Source organism: Poeciliopsis prolifica, unplaced genomic scaffold (assembly GCF_027474105.1).
Source record: "Poeciliopsis prolifica strain line A6 unplaced genomic scaffold, Auburn_PproV2 SCAFFOLD040, whole genome shotgun sequence".
Classification (NCBI taxonomy): domain Eukaryota; kingdom Metazoa; phylum Chordata; class Actinopteri; order Cyprinodontiformes; family Poeciliidae; genus Poeciliopsis; species Poeciliopsis prolifica.
Window position 1 is genome coordinate 2,645,305 of NW_026562415.1, and position 17,550 is coordinate 2,662,854.

General features: G+C 38.3%; 1 protein-coding gene across 1 annotated transcript in view; it reads right to left on the reverse strand.

Annotated features, from left to right (window-relative positions):
* The window catches only part of cacna1c (calcium channel, voltage-dependent, L type, alpha 1C subunit), a 176,698-nt gene that overhangs the window by 115,026 nt on the left and 44,122 nt on the right, over positions 1 to 17,550 (reverse strand). Inside the window, exon 2 of the mRNA XM_055054866.1 lies at positions 2,633 to 3,062. Coding sequence (XP_054910841.1) covers positions 2,633 to 3,062 — 430 coding nt within the window. The remainder of the gene's footprint in view (positions 1 to 2,632; positions 3,063 to 17,550) is intronic.

A 17,550-nucleotide genomic window follows, 5' to 3' on the forward strand; every position in this document is an offset into this window, starting at 1 on the left:
CGACCAAACTTTACGTTTGACACAGTGCAGTTGGGCAATTGTGGTTCTCCAAGCAACTGCCAAACCCAGACATTTTCAGTGGATTTCCAGACAGAGTCATGACTCATCACTCCAGAGAACCCATCTCCACTACTATGGACTCCAGCGGGGGGATGCTTTACACCACTGGATCCAACACTTATGTTGACTTGGTGATGTAAGACTTGGTGCAACGGCTCTGTCATGAAAATCCATTTCATGAAACTTTCCATGCCCTGTTTTTGCGCTAATCTGAAAGCCACATGAAGTTTAGAGGTCTGTAACTATTGACTCTGTAGAAAGTTTGTTACCTCTGCACACTATGTACTTCAGCAAATAGCTGCCTTTCCTTTGGGGAACGTTAACACTTCTTATGCCAACTAAGGCCTGTGGAGTCCTAAACAAAGTTTGGGTTTTTACTGTTTGTTGGGGATTTTTACACTTTGAAGTTAGATTCAAATAATTAGCCAAGTTATTTTTATGTGTTTCCGGTTGTTTGCTTGCAGTTATTGCAGTTGACATAAACATGGCAATTAATTATACATCTTTGCTTCCGTTTTAGATTTAAAAGCAAAGACTAAATTCTTCTGTTTATATTGGGAAGGAGATGAGCCCCTTAACAAATGAGATGTCAGAGGAAATTTTTAGGCGATCTGAAAGATAAAAATTGTAAATAGTGGCATTAACCAGCTCCATCACATCATACTAGTGTATTATGATCAGCTTTTACTGGCTGCACACAGCTTTTGTTGTACCATATGACGACTTTTCAGTGGCTAATAAGAAGGACAACGTATGACGGTTAACATGTTGGTTAGTACAGGTGAATTTAATGTTTGTGTCGCTCTTTTTTCCTTTCACATCTTTCGGTCTTTTCCTGTCATCTTCTTTCATCTCTGCCTGTGGATATGTGTGAATAGATGATTCCAGGAGTTGTAAATGATTTCATTGGGTTTGACTGCTCAAGTGACCCTCGGGGTTTATTGCTTCTCTATTCCATAAAATCTTTCTTTATTTGTTTATTTTTTAGATCCACTGATGCAAAAGGTGACCGGTGAGGGGAAAAAAAAATCCATATTTTCAGTTTTATAGTGCTGAAGTACATTAGCATACTTAAAAATATATCACTAATCCCATGGGAGGATACTTTATTTTTAGAAATATATGCGAAGGTGTAGTGAGATAGGATTCAGAACATCAAAAATTATGCAGGACTAAATTGGACATAGTAAAGTTTTTATTGCGCTGTGATATATTTTCTGTTTTGCGAGAATGTCACAAGTAATTACGCAATCATTTATGATAAACAAATTTCTTGCCACAGATAATTCCCCGCTGTTGTGTAAGAGAAAGAGCCATAAGAAGAAAAAATCATAAATTAAGTGCTGAAAATCTATCTCATAACATGCTCCTTTTTCTTTACATTCACTGTCTTTTATTATTTACTTAATGCAGCACGCAACAAAAACAATTAAAATGTAACTTTCCGAATGCCAATTTACCCGTTTCTCCTTTCACTTCCCTTGGTTATCACACTGCTTCAATACCTCCCTTCACTGATTGTTTGCCCTCCACCTGCCATATAATTTTTCTTGTTTACCCTCCATCCCACCTCAGCTTCTCCACTCCATTATCTCTCCTGTCAACATCCACGTCCTGCCCACATCCCTGCCCTTCTCATTTCCCTGACGCCTCCTTTTCCTCTCCTACTGTCCCTCCGAGGTCGATTTGTAGCTCTGCTATTCCAGAGGCGACGCTGATGGGGACCCCGCGCCCAGTATTGATTACTTCGATTGTGACACTGATCGTTTCCACCTCCCTTGGCCTCTCCTATTATTCATCACCCCATGGCTACATCAGGCCATTGTGATTTAGAGCTTAAAAACAAAAACAGAAAAGAAATGGGATGTACGTGGACAGAGAAAGACGGATGATGGGACGAGATACAAGGAGTAATTAAATTATTGAAAAGAAAAGTTAAGAAATGAACGAAGGCAGATAATCAGATGGGAGAACGTCACTCTTATTATGAAATAAATTAGATGGGTTTGGTTGTTTTGGGTTCAAAGATAAAACACTCTGGGGGTTTTCTTGTTCTAAGGTGCTTCAAACAAGAAATAATGCAACAGGCATGTAGGTCAACCAATCCACCTCGAAAAAACACCTTTTCAGCAGTATGAATCTGGCCCAGCCTGTGAGTGTTGTCTATCACATTTGTCAAAAGTGTTCAAACATAATGTATCTTTCTGGGAAATAACTGGGGAAAAGTAAATCAAGCATCTCTTTCCTGTATAAGTTGTAATGTATATTTAGGTGACTAAGAAAAAATGGTTAATTCCTATTCCTGATTTACATTGTGCTCATTTCTGTGGGACTTGAAGTTGCGTGAAAAAAACTAACAAACTACACATCGTCTCACACAAGCATAAACCTTAAACTGCTTCAACTGTTGCCATAAACAACCAGAAACTTAAATGTATGTCGTGCTGGATCAACACAGTCCAGTGGTTTGGGGTAACCATGCCTCTCATAAAGCTTGCGTAAAAAGAAGCTTTATAGAGCTGCATTCAAAGCAGAGATTAAAGTAATTTATTATTGTTTGGTTAAAGGATACTTCCACTCCACGATGCTGATGCACGCCCGACGGATGGGGTTCTTGAGTGTGAGACAAAGCAGGGCCCGCGGCGGCCTTGTGGCCGTCGTTGTGGTTTGTTTCTTGGGTTTAGAAGCGTAGTGTTGTCTCTTCCTTTGCGTGGAGCTGGCTGTGGAAATGGGGCCGCCCCCACCCACCCCAAGCCCCGCCCCTCCGCTTGACGCAGCGTTGCCCATCATCTTCGCCTGCCGTGCGGCGTCAATGGCCGCCTGCCAGCTCAGGGCTGCTCCCGGGGTGGGAATGTGCTCCGGTGCAAGGCCAACCACACCCACCCCACGGTTGACCCCTCCTCCCCCACCGCTGTGGTCGCCATGGCTACCGCCGCCTCTGTGCTCGTTCGTCAAGCCAACTGGAGGAGGCCGAGGAAGGGGAGGGGGAGAGTAGTCGGAGCCTAAAGTGGAGAAAAATAGAGACAAACATCAAGTTAGAAAATCATGCACCTTAATTATCAATAAATCAGAAGATCAATTCCCTCAGTAACCTGCTGGCACCCGCATTAATTAAAGAGATTACACATGGCTTCTTAACGTTGACATAGTGTCCTAATTTTCTGTTTGGTAGGTTAATTCGAATGCTGCAAGTGTCTCAGCTGTGACTGAATCCTGCATATTTCGATGTCCTTGAAGAACAGGCCAGATGCACATGTCCTCCCATGAGTACTGCAAGTACAACAGAGCTAATTATGCTGTGTTTAGCTCTTAACCATTCATCTGGGCTCTGGGTTTTCATCAGGCTGAACTTTAAAGAGAAAAACATAAAACAAAGCACAACACGGGCAGTTTAGCTCTTAACCATGGTTTGGAGCAATCGTTTCCGATACACAGACGAACATTTCCTCACTTTCTCTGCTTTGAAATAGGAGAATGTCTTTTGATCTTATCTCAATACTCTCCCAAATTCACAATACGAAAGGTTTACCATGACTTAGAAGTCAGAAGGTTACAGCGCTCTTCACTTAGCTTCACAAAAAAAACTAAAAATCATGTTCTCCTTATTTTCATTCATATAGAAATCTCATTAGAAACGGAAAAAGTGAAATGAATACAATGCAAGTGCAAAACAACCTATTAACCAGTTGGTTTCTGTTTTACTTCAACATTCATTCATATCACACAGCACTTCAATGATCTCTTGTCAATTCAGTTTCGTTTCCCTTATTGATACTCTTAGATGGATATTGCTTTTAAAAGAACAAGCAGCCAATTTACCAGACATCAAAACACGCACTGGGAAATGCTCAGATAAGCAGGCTTCTAAAAACACAGCATTGTCCTTTTGGTAGAGCAAACCTTAATCCAGAGAAAAAACCTGATGTTCTCCCTCCAAGGCTTGATTAAATAAGGCATACTATCATCCTGTCTGATACACAGAGCCTGTTAGTAAACTCAGATTTACCATTTAGCTTCTATTTGTTTGTAGTTCCCATCACTTTGTTCCTGTCCTTCAAAGATAGGTTACGCCAGAGAACAAGATACCGACTCAAAAAAAAATCTTTAAAATTATCTTTTTTGTACATGTCAGCCTTAAATTACAAATCAGTACATCTTGCATGTGCTTAAAATTTTAATCCACCTGCTGAAATACCATGTTTTTGTGATGAATTTGACATGGAAATACATACACAAGCACTACAATAACTTAAGTGCGCACATCTTCAAACCAGTAATTTGTTCAAACACCTTTTGGTTTAATAACAACATACCTTCAACTTTGGTAGGAGCATTTCACATCTTTACTTATGAAAATCTATTCACTCCATCTTGTAAAATCTCTCCATATCCATCAGATTAACTGGAAAATTCTTGTTCTTTGAGTGACTAAACTTATTTTCAGTCATATTTAGTTCTGAGCTCTAAGAGCTTTCCAGATCTTGTCTTTTTATTCAAGTAAAGCCATTCTATTGTTGATATCAGTGGATACCAACAATGAGCTATCAAAGATGAAGAAATATATTCTACTTCATCAGTTTTTGAGACAATGACAATTGAAGAAGTTTTTCTATTTATACATATACAGTTGCATTTCTTATGTTTTCCTTTAAAAATAATCCCATTAACCATGTCTCCATGTATTTACAAAGTTAAAGATGAGCTGGGAGAAATACAAAGAGAACATGACTTCATATATCAATGCATGTGGGGGAATAAACAATGAAAGACATGAGCAGTGAGAAACAGTAATCTTTGTCAGATTAAACATTTTTGTGAATAGAAATAGGAGGAATAAGACTAAGAAGAGAGCCAGAGCGGATTACCATACAGTATGCTTAGCCAGATTAAGAACAGCTATATCCCCCTTTTTTTCTATCAACATCCAAGGCTGGTTTCTACAATGGTTCATACACTTCAATACGTGCCATAATCAAGTCATTTTCAGGGTCACATATTTGCATATTTTAGCTGCAGTTACTACTAACATAAATGCTTACCCTCTATTTGCTTTTTGAAATTTTCTCTGAATGCCAAAGGACAGTTTTCTACAAAGTTCTGCTTTTCCTGTCTCAGTTTGATACCTGAACCACATGCAGGCTCTTTTGCCATTAAAATTAGCGCATTGATTTCATAATTGTGCTTGCGTGCAATTAGGGGGATGCATTGCAAAAAAGTGTTTTTTATGTGTAAGAATACCCCTCGCTAAAGTCAATCTTAATCATGGCTGTCAAAATCCTAACAACACAGCAGGTTAAGCTAAGCATAGGAGTACAAAACCTCAGTCTGCAGATTCCAGCATATAATTATTTAAAGATTAACCTAAATTAAAAACTTGGTCAAAAATTAAAAATGTAGAGAACAAATGGAGATTCTACTGCAGATGGGCTCTGTATCATAACTACATACTGTAATGTAAGTACAATTAGTGAACTCTTAAAATCCATTTTCTTTCAGTTTACTGATGAATCTTATGTGCAATCACATATTTCAAAGTCTGTCATTGTAGCGTCCCGTTTTGGTCATTGAGAACTGGAGTTCTTCATGTTTTAGACATTCTCCTGGTTCCAAAAACTTGATAAAAATGAAATAATCCTGGCGTTTATATCAGCAGTGGGTCATCACTGGCCTAAGAGAACTTTGACTTCAGCTAAATGGTTCTCACAAGAACTCGTAAGAAGAACTATGTAAGAGGGCGAAAATGGTATGGACTATCAGTTTTGTGTTTTTTTAACTTAAGATAATTGTATAAATTAAAAATATATATGGTTGAGTCGCATCTGCCTTAACTTGAAAATTTAATTCATCAATATCCTGTTTTTTTTTTTTTTGTTGTTTTTTTATTCTCTGATTTAAAATCTTGGTGGTAAAACCAGGGTTGTTTCTTTTGTCTCTGAAACAGAAATAAACAACAGCAAGTGTGATGCAATAGTTGTTTTGGGGAATGCTAAATAAATACATTTTATAGCTTTCATTGCAGTGTTAAAGCTGCAGTGCCCTGAAGGTGTATTTAAATTAAATGGACTGAGAAAACAACACAAGAAAGCATGGCAAATACAGAGAAGTGTGTTTTCAAATAAAGTAGTGAAACCAAATTAACTGGGTTGTGCGATATTTTTGCTAGGGCCACTGTGTCATATGTTGTTTCATACCTAATAAATTCACAACATATGAATGTCTAATCTCAGGTTATTCTTTGTGTTCCTCTTTCTCTTTACCTTTGACTGCTTTCTCTTAATGTCTCCTTCCTGACGGCTGTCGAACACCAATGTCTCTCTTAGCTTGCTATCGCTGACAAACACACCTTTACACAAACATGCACTGTCACATAATCACTTTCAGTATATTGACTTCTGCCTGATCAGTTTATCTCTCACTGCTCACCTCTCTCCCAGCAAGCTCACCTCAGAGAGACGATGTGCTTCTGAGGTATTTGTGTGTGAGCTGTGAGAATCGGAGCACAGTGTGATACTGCCCTGTCTTTCTTGGTGGGTCTCCGTTTAGTCACATGTGTGCTTCGCCCCCTTAGACTGAGTACTCCTGCTATTATGCTGCGTTGTGAAACATAGCTGTTCAGATTTATGAATCCCAACAGATATACTTGAGGAACAGACAGAACCAAATAGGAGCAACAAATCCAGAATAAAGACATAAAAATAAAAAATTACTGGTAGGAATAATACCATGGATAGCTGAGAAAATATGTCTTAATATCCAAACCTGAAGGAAGCAGGATATTATGTGCTTGTAAAATGAAGCAAATTGGTAAAATAAATATTAATTTTAACTATCTTACAGCATACAAATGTAGAGAGAACCCCTGAGAAGTTATTTAATAAAAATTGGAAGATCGTCAGCCACGAAGCTCAAAAATTAGGCCTTTTTCCAAGCACCAGGCACTGAATGCACCAAGCACTGAATGCACAAAGCACTGAATGCACCAAACACTGAATGCACCAGGCACTGAATGCACCAAGCACTGAATGCACCAAGCACTGAATGCATCAAGCATTGAATGCACCAAGCACTGAATGCACCAAGCACTGAATCCACCAAGCACTGAATGCATCAAGCATTGAATGCACCAAGCACTGAATGCACCAAGCACTGAATCCACCAAGCACTGAATCCACCAAGCACAAGCTCACAGAGAAGCACAAATCAGTGTTGGTACACAACCCTTTGAGGTTTAAATGCCTCCCTGCCATCACCTTAATTTTTAGGTCTTTCCAGGGTTCTCTGTGAGATTGAAGTTCAAATTATAATATCATCCAGTCGAGAAAAAAAAACACATTAATTATACACATTGCCAACATGTGTTGTGATTTGAAACCTGATACCTCTCATGTGTGTCACAAGAATGCAGAAAAATCAGCTAAGTAAACAAGGGAACAGGCTTTGGAGTGAAAACCAGAGATATATTAAAACCAGTGAATAAATCTGGGACTAAGCCAAACCAGAAGAAACATTTCTGTTGAATAAACAAAAAGGAAAAAAAAAAAAAAACGAGAATGACAAAGACTTGAGTTAGTATTGTATCTTCTCTCCTTCCAACAAACAAAACAAAAACCCAGAGCAGTGATAAAATAAAAAAAAAAAAACAGTTTTATAGCCAATGTGGTTTGAAGGTTCTGAGGTTTTCTTGTACTGAAGTCAAGTAGTGTGTGTTAAATAACAGTAGAACAGCGTTCCTGGAAATGTTTTACCTTTGTGTTTATTTGGTAAACTTTTACGGGACTATAAGCCGTTTTTAACGACCACTAACTCAACCATGGGTAAATGTCATACACCCTTTTGCAAAACCTAAACAGCCTTCTGAACTCCCCACCCAGCATCTGCATTGCATTACTTTATTTGACTTCCAACATTTAGCCTAGCAGGAGAAAGATGTCCGGTGGATATTGTCAGTATTTTTCATTAAACTTTGCCTTCAACGCATACTAACCACCCATTTAAGAGATAAGCCCATCTGAATTTAAGGCCAGCGAGCAACTTATGAAAATAATTTTAAAGAAGGTCTAGAGATAAGACTCATTTAAATAATATCAAGATTTTATTTATTTTATAGGGAGGATGATAAAAGCTTTTGCGATTATGGTTAAATGTACATGAACATTGATTAAACTGAGAATAACTTGGAAGTTTTATCATTCATCCAATAATAGTTTCCAGCGGTTACACAGTAGCAATACACACATGTGCACTATATTCCTAAAAGTATTTGCTCCCCTCTACACCAAACATTAATTGACATCATAAACCAACCAAATTCTGTTCCTTTCCAGTCTGCCAGACCGAGACTCAGTTTATCGGATTGCCTGACCGAGTGGGATGAGTCGTCACATCCCACGGGAAACACGTCTCTGCTGCTCTTGATCCAACGCTTCGCGATGCACTTGCTGATGCAAGGCTTGGATGTTAGCATTACGCTCTTTAGCTTCTGCTTTGATTTTACTTGCCGTACCACTTTGTGGCAGAGCTGCTGTTATTTCTAAAGGTTTCCAGTTTTCTACAATAATACACAAAGATGACTGCATAATATTTAGGAATGTTTCACGACTGGATTTGTTGTTTATAGAAAGTACTCAATTGCACCCTAACCCTACAATGAATTTCAGTTTTGAGGTCAGACGCATCACTCTCCTACACATATTCAAAGGTGCCAAAATGATGAGGTCATCATTGTTACTCATTTCACCTGTCGGTAGTTTTAATGTTGTGATAAATTGATGTAGAGGGCGCTATAATCGACTGGAACTGAGTTAAACGTGCGGAGCCTACTTCCTTGATTGCACAGGCACATAAATGGCTCCAATTCTTTAATCAAAGTGTTTCGTCAGACTTTTCTTCCTTTTTATCAGTGCACTGACTGTGCAGACTGTAGCTGAACCAGAAGTGAACCTAACTGAGCTGAACTTCAGTGAGAGCTGATCTGCGCGCTGTAATGAGCTGTGATACAAGCTAAAGTCAGTAGAGCTGTTATCTGCTTAATGATAAAGACCACAGACAGATGCTATCAGCGAAGCTCTAAGCGCTCTGCCTTAAAACGTCATTTTCACCATCAGCATGCCGCTGATTGTTCAGCCTAATATTTGTCACCAGTAGCAATGCAATTCCTCTGCAAAATGCGGCATTAATGGAACAAAGAGTTTTAAAAGTCTTGCGTGGCCCTGTCACTTTAATTGGCTCAACTAGATAACAACAAAGAGGAGGACCAGTCACTCTAAATAAGTCTCCTACATCATTGTTCACATTCATCTGTCTGCTCTGTTCAAACTCCGTCCCTCCATCTGCCTTTCTGCCCCTGTGTTCATTCTGTCTGGGTGGACAGTGAAGACGTAATTATCTTTCAATTAACTGACGATGACACCTAATCACATGCTAATTAATATGAGAGGTACACCTGCAAATACATGTTGGTGCATTTTACAGCTGCTCTGATAATGAGAAGTAAAGGTTGGTCTTCTTTCCAGTTCAGTGCAGTCATTTGCCAGCCTGACTAAATTTCCGTTTCCTTTAAAAGATGACCTCCTTTTTGCACTGTACCACTTTTTCTACAGCTTCCACTACTTTCACTTGAAAACAATTCATCCTCCCTGCTTCCTGTACATCTCTTCATTAACCTTCCCTCTCCCTGATCCGGCTTCTCCCCCTTTGTCACCAGGTCCATACAGATGTTGCTCCCTCTATTGACCCTCTAGCAGCAAACCAGTTCATTTTCAACCCTCCCACCCTTTTCCATCAATCTACCCCTCCTTGTTTCTCAGTGCTCCTCATTTCCCCTGCTTTGCAACTTTCTCTCGTTTTCTCATTAGTCGCCTATCAGTTGTTTTCAAATACCTGGAAATTATTCTCTCCATACTTTGTCTGCCATTCATAGAGTTGAAAACACAAGCTTAGTCCTTCAGCATTCTGAATGACAAGACTTCATCCTTGAAAGAAAAACCGAAACAATCGGGTTTATGTTTGGTTTTCGACATAATGTTTAAGATAGTTGGACTCATGCTTACAGTCAATGGCACAGTGCACAAACCTGTATACACTTATTTATACTAATTATACAGTTGTGTGCTTCAATAATATTTTATCAATCAAATCAAAGTATGTTTATGTTGCTCTATGAAGACATTGATGATCTTGATGTGACACAAAATGTAAATGAGAAAAGACAGAAATGGACAACGATGCCGTCTCATATTAAACCAAACTTATTCAAGTATTGGCACCCTTGTTAAAGATCCTTATGCACTTCATGTTTAGCATTGTGGAGTAAAAATATGCTGTTTCAATTTCACACAGATGCCAGAAAAAGATTGTTTCTGCATCCATAATTTATATTAGGGAAATGGAACATTTTCAAGCACTGACCTTGTATTTTGTCTGGAGAAAATAGGGGTCAATTTTTTTCTTTTTCTCTTAAAAATGGTTAATAACATCACAGGACATGCTTTCCAATAAAGTTATTAATATATGCAAATATTAATTGAAACCCTCTCAATGAAATTTTCTTTTCATAGCAGCACCCACAGAAACCGCGACTTGTCATTTACCCCTGTTCAAGTGAAAAATGTTATACGTGTCAAAGAAATTCCCCAGAAAGCTCAGTTCAAGCTAAAGATAAGACTCAGTATGCTGTTTAATATTTAACTAGTCAAAGTCAAAAAAGTCTCTCAGTGGAAAACCTCAGAGGTCTGAGCAAGACCCAGAAAAGTATTTCGTTTTTATGACTTAGTAAAGTGAGAAGACTTGTTTTTACTAATGAGATATTTGTTTTAGGAATGACTTCAATATCCACCTTAAACCACAACTTTGTTGTTTTGTTTTACTTCTCTGGGCTACTGAGCATCATTGTCTTTCCAAGTAGGATGATGGAGTTATCAGTCAACAGAAGCTAAACTGAATCAAAATGAGCAGTTCAACTAACATTTAAAAAAATCACATCGAAGCAACAGCTCCGAAATTTGACTTCTCCCATTGGTCCTACATACACCTCTGCCAGTCAGAAACAACCAATCAGCACCAGGAGGAATGTCTTAGCAGTGTCAACCACACTCGTGTATTCGCTGCTCACACACTTCCTCTGCACAGCATGCAGCCTCATTCAAGCTGAAGATTGCCAGTGTGCTGCAGCTGTGCTAATGGTAGAGAAACAACCTGAGGTTACAGAAAAACTAACAATTTATTGAAATCCCCTTTATTCAAAATTTCAGTCAGTTCACAGTTTTCTCAGAACTCCCTACTGCAGCTTTATTGGCTGTTTATTGCAACATGGCCATGAGTGTTCCTAAAATCCCCTGGTAGGGTGGTCCAGTCCTTGATGATGTCACAACAAAACTCAACTGAAGAAGAAACCAAATCACAATCAAAAGACCAATCGCCATGTTATATAATTTGATTTGTTTTGTTATTCCTTCCTTAACTGACCTGTTTGAGACAAAAACTCAACTGATTTGTCAAGATTACTTCTTGCACAGTTGTCAATTCAGTTCCACACTGCAATAAGGAACTCCATTAGGAGGCCAGTCCCAGGAGAGACAGCTAGTCAGTCTGAGGATAACCTTTCTGGCCGAAAACTAGCTCAGTGGTGGACATATTTTCCGTCACTATGGTGCAAGACAGTTGTGGAAAATCCCCCTGATGGAGTTCCCAGAGAGAAGCGACTTAACAGATTATGTCCCAAAATAAAGAGTCATGCTACCAGTTTATTGTGGTGATTCACTTTTCTTTTTTTTTCTCTGCCAACCTTTTTCTTAAACCTAAGTCAGAAAAAAGTATCCCAAATTTAGTGCAAAACATTCGAGATTACTTTTTAAAGTCAAGTTAAAACTTTTGATATTAATTTCGGTTTCTAAAAGTAGTAGGTACATTAGCTGCTTTTCTAATCTTCACCCTTAAAGCACTTGCATGTAAGTCAATGGGTCCATGAGGACAGCGGTATCCTCATGGCAGTTAAGGGGTTAAACTAAAATTGAGAATACTAACAGCTCAGTTTTTGATTCTACATGCAATATTTTCCCTAATCAATTTCCTATTAAATGCAAATATTTCTATTCTGAAAAAAATAATAAGATATGGATCTGATTACTTTCTGTAAAGTTTGGCAGCTAAGAGGTTGATTAACATTATTTCAGACAGATAAAAGTTTCTGTGCTTAAATAAAATTAGTCCCCTGCAGATTAAAACAACACATTCCTACTTCTGGTGTTCTCAATGTGATTCCAAGACTGCATGGGAAAACGCATTGGTCTGACGTGTCGTTTAACAAGTTTTGCTTGTTGTATTGTTTAAAACAAATACAACAAGCAAAACTGAACCTCACAATCAGTCACAGCATGACGGCTGTACAAATATGATCATATCAGAGATGACGTCTTCTCTTCTTTGAAAGCCTTATTGTGATAACTCACAAAAATAAATTGGTAAATTGAATTAATCTTCCTTGATTTATGACCATATAAGTGCAACACCAATAAGATCCCCGCAAGAGGTGGTAGATGTAAAAGAAACAGATTGAACAGAAAATGAGGAAGTGGTAGTTAACTCGGGGAAGAGGAAACAAGAGGAAAGGAACAGGATACATCTAGACTTCACATATACACATACTCATGCACGCAGAGCAGGCAGCAGATATTAATAACTGCTTATTAATATTCATCTGCAGTGGAGGGGATGTGAGGCTAGAGTAACCCAGATAGAGATGTCTGCCTGCCGGAGTCTCTATACGTTGCTACTTTTCACATCTAATGTTCATGGCTCTCTTGTTAATGTATACATTAAACATTCAGCAGACACTTTTATCCAGTTTGCTTTGACTGATAAAATTCAAATAGCACCTTCTCTCCTGTCTGCCTTGAGCAGAATTTGACACTCCAAATTTATGTGTGGGCTCTGATTTTTTTTTTCTGATGTAAATACATTTAGATGGGCTGACATGCTGTGATAACTTCAAAGCTCCATTTGGTTAGCTTTAATTTGGCTGCAACTTATCCTTTCTCTCTCTTCTGCTGGGTGTCCATGTCCGATTGTTACTTACGGTGCCGATCAGATGTTTTACATGGCTGTGACTGAATTATTGTGAGGTTTTATTGGAACCTTTGAACTGCTGCTCTCATCTGTCTGTAATGACAGACAGATGAGTCAAAGATTGAACTCTCTGGACAGAATCACTAGATGTGTTTGCAGGAGTTTTTCTGCCTGCTTCATTCAACCAATAATCAAGAGCGACTTTGAACACAAATGTCTTGTCCACATTCAGCACATTCCGTATTTCATCTAATGATGTTCATTATGTGTGGAGCACTTTGTGCCTGTGTTTATTTTTATGTGTGCAGGATGACCCTCTTCACAATAATCAACGCTAAAGCCAGCAAGCAAATAATAAAACATGGAGGAATAATACAAAGTTGACTTTCTCATTTAATCATTCCGGTAGTCTGGCTCTGAAAATGATCCACAGATTTCAGCGACTGATGGATGCATACATCGGTTCCTAACACTGCCCGTCTGGCAGTCAACCAAATTATCCTTTGCCTGCTCGGTTGCTCAGTTCATTCATCTTGTAAACACACACACGCATCCACTCCAATGGTAATGGCTGCTTAGCAAAGGCCTTCGACTTCTTGCAGCCACCTAGAGTCTTCGGTTGAAATAATCTGACAGCAGGGCGCTCCTTTAGTAGAATTGGGCATATTGTATTTGAAAGACTATTCGGCATCATTGAGTCTACTTGTAGGAGAAACTGAGTTTGAAAGAAATGAAAAATACATGTTTACTTTTTAATTTATGTCTTTACGTTTCTTTTTATGTGCACATTGTTTGGTCCAGTTTCTGTTTGTCACACTGCTGTGTGACATGACCATTTGGATTTCAATTAGTACTCCTCTGCAGTATATTGAACAACTTGCTCTGTGAACATAGTTTTACCATTCCTTAACAATTCTCAGTTACTCACTCATACATTGATTCAGTTCTCTGTTGCTTTTTCCATTAAGCTGCTAGTCAATTTATGCCACATATCACTGATATTTATCCTAGTCCTTGTCTGTTCTGGGTTTTATTGGTGTCCTCTAAGCGCCTCATAATGGTTATGAAGTTGTGCTCTGTCATCTGTGTTCAAATTACATTTTACTTTTATTTTCTTTTTAGATCTCTTTCTGTGCCCATGTGAAAGTTTCTTACAGACAAAACCTGGCAAAATGTGTTTAGAGCAGCACAATAGGTAAATCTGGATCTTTTGCAGCATGTGCCTTTGCATCAAAACAGTATGAATAAAGGATGAACGCTCCTGCAAGTTACAAAACAGCAAAAGACAAGTCATTAAGACAATGCCTTCTACATGAAAGTAATAGCACGCAATGAGTTTTGATATGAAGAGTTACATGGCATGTTCTCTTGTTTTTCCTATTTTGTAAGTTGAATGGGCCGGTGTTTCATATTACATTTGTAACCAAGAGAAACATTGTTCCCACATACTCTGGTTAATTTAAAATAAATCGAACTCAAATTTGTATATTTTGAGTTAGACGACTAATTCTGTTTCAATATTGGAAATTAATTTGAATTTACTGAAACTAATGGTTGGAGTTTTGAAAAACTTCCAGTCTGAAGTTATGCAAATGTAACCAAAACTGAATTTAAAATTAAACCTTTTTCACATTTTTCTTTGGACTTCATAGTGGAAGATTTGAAGGAACAATGTTTTCTTATAGCCATCCAAGGGACTCTTCCATTAGAAAATTAAAAGTCTTTTATAGAACAGATTGTTTGAAAATATCATGTTCTATAAATAACCATCTAAAATACATCCATAGCAGTTCATGGACATGACATGCTTTCATACAACACAGGGAACATTCCCACCATTTCCTAGACTTATGTACCTCATGTACGGTCAATCCCTGACACCCTATTTCCAAACCTGTCAAACGGCCAACTTGCAATTTTCTTTGCGTCAAACAAAACAAGAAAAATGCACTGTCTTTTACATCAGCACAAACATCCAACCTCCACTTTCAGTGATTCCCCCCGCCCTCTCCTTTTCTGGCTTCACGTCTTTGCCAAGCCTGCCGGCAGGACTCACTGCTCTCACTCTTTCAAGAGGCATGCAGCTGCAAAGAAAAGTGTGCTTCAACCAGATGCTTCAGATTTAACAAGACGTTTAAGGGAAGCCAAAACTTCGGGAATTTGAAAAGATAAAAAAATTGACGTGTTAATTTCAGAGACGAGAGAAATCACTGTAGTCAGCGATTGACTATCAATCTCCCTTTACCTTGAGCAAAGACTGTATGTAGCCTGTGTTTACTCCAGCAGTTAGAATACTCTGACTTATGTAGGTAGGAAGAAACGTCTTTAGCTGCTTCAACATAAAACAGAACTGTTGGAAATGCAGGTAACGTGAACACAAACATCATCCATACAAACAAGTCTCAAAAAAACATAATCACATATGCCTTTTGAATTAGAACTCAGTTTTTGTTCTTTTCAAGTGTAAACAATGCAAAAGAAACAATAATTTCAACTCAAAACTATCGATGTGTACTTGGTAGTCAATTTGGTTCCATGCTTGTGAAACACATCCCCTCATTTAACCCGGACAAACTGAGAGTGATTTGATTTCACTATCAGTTTAAGGCCTTTTTTGACAACATGCTTGCAACACATTCATAACTGGATTGTTTTTGAATCTGGAAGCTATGCTCAGCTGCTTTCAGCACCTTTGTCACCGAGTCCTGTAGATCAGATTGGTTTAGATTTTTGAGTTAGTCTGCTCTTAACGCAGGTTTGTATGCATCAGACTGCAACACGCTGCAGGTTCTGCCACCTTTCTGTCAGAACTAGCATAAACTTCTTTAATTTAATTTAAGCTGCAGTAGCTCTTTGTTTGGATCGGACCACACAGGTCAGTCTTCAACACCCCGCATGCATCAATAAGCCAACTCATTACTGCTTTCTCCTTGGGTCAGTTTTGATAGCTACTGACCGCTGCAGATGTCAAACAAGTTTCAAGACTATTGTCTAACCAAAATAAAATACTTATATTTCTCCAATTTTCTTGAACTTATAAAACAGACTGGTAGGTTTAGTCATGAAAACAGTTATTTCTGTTTGTGCCAACTTATTTTTTTCTTCTTCTTTACCTGAACAGGTGAAAAAAGATAACAAAACTTCTTAGTAATTGAAACAAATTTCTCCAATCACAACCATGACAAAATGTGGCAAAATGACTTTCAGAAAGCATTTTTGTCTGTAATCGCTTTTGAGAATTTCGTAATAAGAAATATCGAATAACATAAAAAGCCAATTGCACATCCCTTGAACAGACAAAGTAAAAGATAAATGACCTTAGGAGCTGAAATGTTTTCTTTTCCAGCTACAAAACGGTTCAAGAGTCGTTTTTCAATAAATACCTGGCACTTTATTTGACAAAACTCACTTTCATAATATTGGAACAATTCACATCTTTGAAGGCCTTGTCAATCCGAGGAATAACGATATTTAATAAGTCATCTGATCATTTGATCAGGCCAAACATGGTGATTTCAGACAGTGTGATACCATTTAGACGGTCATGAATTAGGGCAGTTCTTTGAAGAAAATCTCCAGAAAATAAATATTCCCAAAAAGTCCTTGTGCTACACTCTGGTGGATGTTTCACGCTCCAGTTTGAATAGTAATAATTTGACATGCTTTTGCTTGTGCATGAATTGCGAAAAAAAATAAAGTCCACAGTGCTGCTGGAGCATATGATCACACTGTTAGCTCCTGGCTGTTTTCTGACAAAATCCAGAGATGTTCTGCAAATCAAAAGGGTTGATAAATGGCTATTACAAAGAAAATGCTACAAAAACCTTCTTTATTACTTATCAGCTGCAAATACGAATGGCTGTGACCTATAAAAGATATTACCGTACAAATTCCATCAAGTAAGCCCTCTTTCTATAGTGCTGCCAGGCCATCAAGGTGAAGATATTTTACTGTGGAGTCAATAAGTGCCCTCGCAATCTTTACACATTACAGTGGTGCTTCTGTGAATCCAAAGGGCAAGCTGTAGTCTGAGGTCGAGCAACACACCGGGGTGAGCCATCAAGCAAAGCATGGTTATAGTAATGTCTTTGCGGATTTAAAAGATGACTGTAGCCTTGCTCAGAACCTTAAAAACAAGAAAAAGAAAAAAAAATCTGTGCATGCCTGTAATTAACCAACATGCCTACAAAGCTATAAAGCTCTAATGAATGTGTGTTCATAGTTGAGCTAGGAGAGTCTGGCTTGGCATGGTCTCGGAGGGAGTGTTAAGTTTATGACTCAGGCTCTGCCCATCCTGCACAGGAGAAGTGAGGCCCTGGGAATAGATGTAGCAGCACACCATGTTCCTAATCAAAGTGGTTATAGCTAAAATGAAATAGATCAAATGGCCTCAAGTTACTGAATGTGACAATATATTTTTTTCATTAG